This window comes from Henckelia pumila, chromosome 3 (assembly GCF_033568475.1).
Source record: "Henckelia pumila isolate YLH828 chromosome 3, ASM3356847v2, whole genome shotgun sequence".
Taxonomy (NCBI): Eukaryota; Viridiplantae; Streptophyta; class Magnoliopsida; order Lamiales; family Gesneriaceae; genus Henckelia; species Henckelia pumila.
In genome coordinates this window covers 197,386,101-197,388,669 of record NC_133122.1, presented here as the reverse complement: position 1 = coordinate 197,388,669, position 2,569 = coordinate 197,386,101, and the positions used below count along the sequence as shown (strand labels likewise).

Below are 2,569 nucleotides of genomic sequence, written 5' to 3'. Positions count from 1 at the left end.
GAGTATGAGTAGTTGGATAATTTATTGTGAAATATGATAGTATCAATATTTATATTATATATGGAATTTGAGCAATATAATAATAAAAATTGTCCACGGAATTATCAAAACAAAAATATGAACAAAACAAATAATTAACAAATCGATCTGTTTCAATATTATAAATACATGAGGTCGTCTTACTCTATATATGTCCTATATTACATAAAAAAATATTTACATTGTCACCTTCGAGCAGGATATCATTGCTGGTGTCATCACGATCAACTAGCAACTTTTTATTTATTTTTATGTTTTTAAAGAAAATACAATGTTCTCGTGAACATCTTTGCAACATTAAATGTCATAGGATATTGTTTGATGCCACTTGTTACGTTCTTCCTCCTATATATGGAGGCATAGCTCCGAGTTTGATGTTTGATCTGCGTGATTTTTAAGACATAATCCAAAAACAAATTCAATGGATAATTCTCTGTGTAAACATCATAATTAAATTTTTCCATATCTTAACAAACTTTTCGTGCGATCTATCTCCTTGTGACTCGTTCTTAACAAGCGATTTAACCTCTATAAATACACTAGTTTTGATTTCTATATCTATTCATTCTCATTCTACAAAACCATACATATTTCAAAGTTCAGCATCAAATGGCTTCGAAATTTGACACAATTACATTGTTGTTAATTCTTGGGATGTGTTCATCTCTAGCAGCAGGTCGAAGCGGTCTAGACCAAACCAATATGGCTGCGAGACACGAGCTGTGGATGCGCAAGTATGGACGTGTTTACCAAGACACACATGAGAAGGCCAAACGATTCAAGATATTCAAGAAGAATGTGGAGTTTATCGAACGTTCAAACAGTGAAGGAACTAGGACATATAAGCTTCGTGTAAATGAATTTGCCGACTTGCAAAACGAAGAATTTCGGGCAACTCGTAACGGATACAAGAAGTTACCTCATAAGAAATCATCAACACCTTTTAGATACGAAGGTGTAAATGATGTTCCTGAGAGTATGGATTGGAGAGAAAAGGGAGCCGTGACTGGAGTCAAGGATCAAGGCCAATGTGGTAAAACAATAACAACAAAAATCTGAAATTACTATGTCTATATGTCACGTTTGTAAAATAGTTTAAGATTTTGTGTGTATACATGCAGGTTCATGCTGGGCATTTTCAACAGTTGCAGCAATGGAAGGCATCAACCAAATTTCAACAAAACAGCTGATCTCATTATCAGAACAAGAACTCTTGGACTGCGATAAAACAAACGACAATCAGGACTGCCACGGAGGTTTTATGGAATCTGCATTTAAATTCATAGTAAATAATAGAGGCCTCACCACAGAATCCGACTACCCATATCAAGGAATCTCTGGCACCTGCAACAGCCAAAAGGAAGAATCAAGCGCAGCAACGATTACTGGGTACGAGAACGTGCCAGTCAATGACGAATCTTCATTACTTAAAGCTGTTGCAAACCAACCTGTATCAGTGTCCATTGATGCAAGCGGACAATCTTTCCAGTTTTACTCCAGTGGCGTGATCACAAGCGATTGCGGGACAAATTTGGATCATGGAGTTACCGCAGTCGGATATGGGAAGACTGAAAATGGGACGAAATATTGGTTGGTCAAGAATTCTTGGGGTTCAGAGTGGGGTGAGGCGGGATATGTCAGAGTTGCGAAAGATATTGAGGCAAAGGAAGGGATGTGTGGGATTGCCATGCAAGCTTGTTATCCCACTGTTTCTTCTTAACAAGCCGAGATGAATGATGATGCGTGGGATTGCCATGCTAAGCAAGTGTGGTGTTCGACTATTAGAATAACTGTTGAAGCTCATATCAATTCTTCTACGAGGTTTCTTGAGTGCGAGATTAATTTACCTTCATCATGTGTTATTTGTCCTGTACGTGTAGATGGATGTTTATGTAAACCTTGTTGAGAAAAAAAAACATGTGTTCCAAGAATTTCTCCTTTGTAGTTGTCCATGCAAATTTGAAATATATGCACTTTTCTAAATAAAAAAAATCTTTATGATTACCAATTCATCAAGCTCATTGAAATTACCAATTTCCATATCTTTCTCACGCCTTGATGCTATTCAATGGACCGTATGTTTCTACATATTTCACCAAAAAAAATTACAGACGTTGATAATGGTATAACTTCGTCTCCAATTTCTTAAGATGTACATCAATAACACAAATAGTATTACATGTGTTAACCCCTCTCTCAACACCGCGGGTAATTATTTTCCATTAATAATCTCATTTTCAATAAGTATTCTACTTGCTATCCATTAGAATCAATATATGACCTAGCTAGTTCTATTATTAATTATAAAATCAAGTGTTTGTTTCTTTATCGAAAGTCATACATAATAGAAATAGTACAACCAAGGATGGAACTAGGGTGTTTGTCAATGTCACCCTCAACTATATGCCCAGTTGGTAGGGAGTGGGGGTGTTGATGGTAAGGGTCACCCGCCCCCCTCAACATAATTTTTGTTTAAAAAAAAGTTTATTAATTAAAAATAAATAAATTTATAATCTTAACAATCCTCAGA

The 2,569-nt window shown here is 35.8% G+C and overlaps 1 protein-coding gene across 1 annotated transcript; it reads left to right on the top strand.

Moving 5' to 3' along the window:
* Positions 1-648: 648 nt before the first annotated feature.
* Positions 649-1,759, top strand: LOC140890316 (senescence-specific cysteine protease SAG39-like). The gene is made up of 2 exons (XM_073298076.1): positions 649-1,072; positions 1,161-1,759. The coding sequence occupies exons 1-2, from the start codon at positions 649-651 to the stop codon at positions 1,757-1,759; spliced, it is 1,023 nt and encodes a 340-aa protein (XP_073154177.1).
* Positions 1,760-2,569: the final 810 nt, after the last annotated feature.

Bases quoted from the DNA above. Each gene is read 5' to 3' on its own strand.
- LOC140890316 (XM_073298076.1), top strand. From the start codon at position 649: ATGGCTTCGAAATTTGACACAATTACATTGTTGTTAATTCTTGGGATG. The intron at 1,073-1,160 runs GTAAAACAATAA...GTATACATGCAG, and splicing joins CAAGGATCAAGGCCAATGTG to GTTCATGCTGGGCATTTTCA.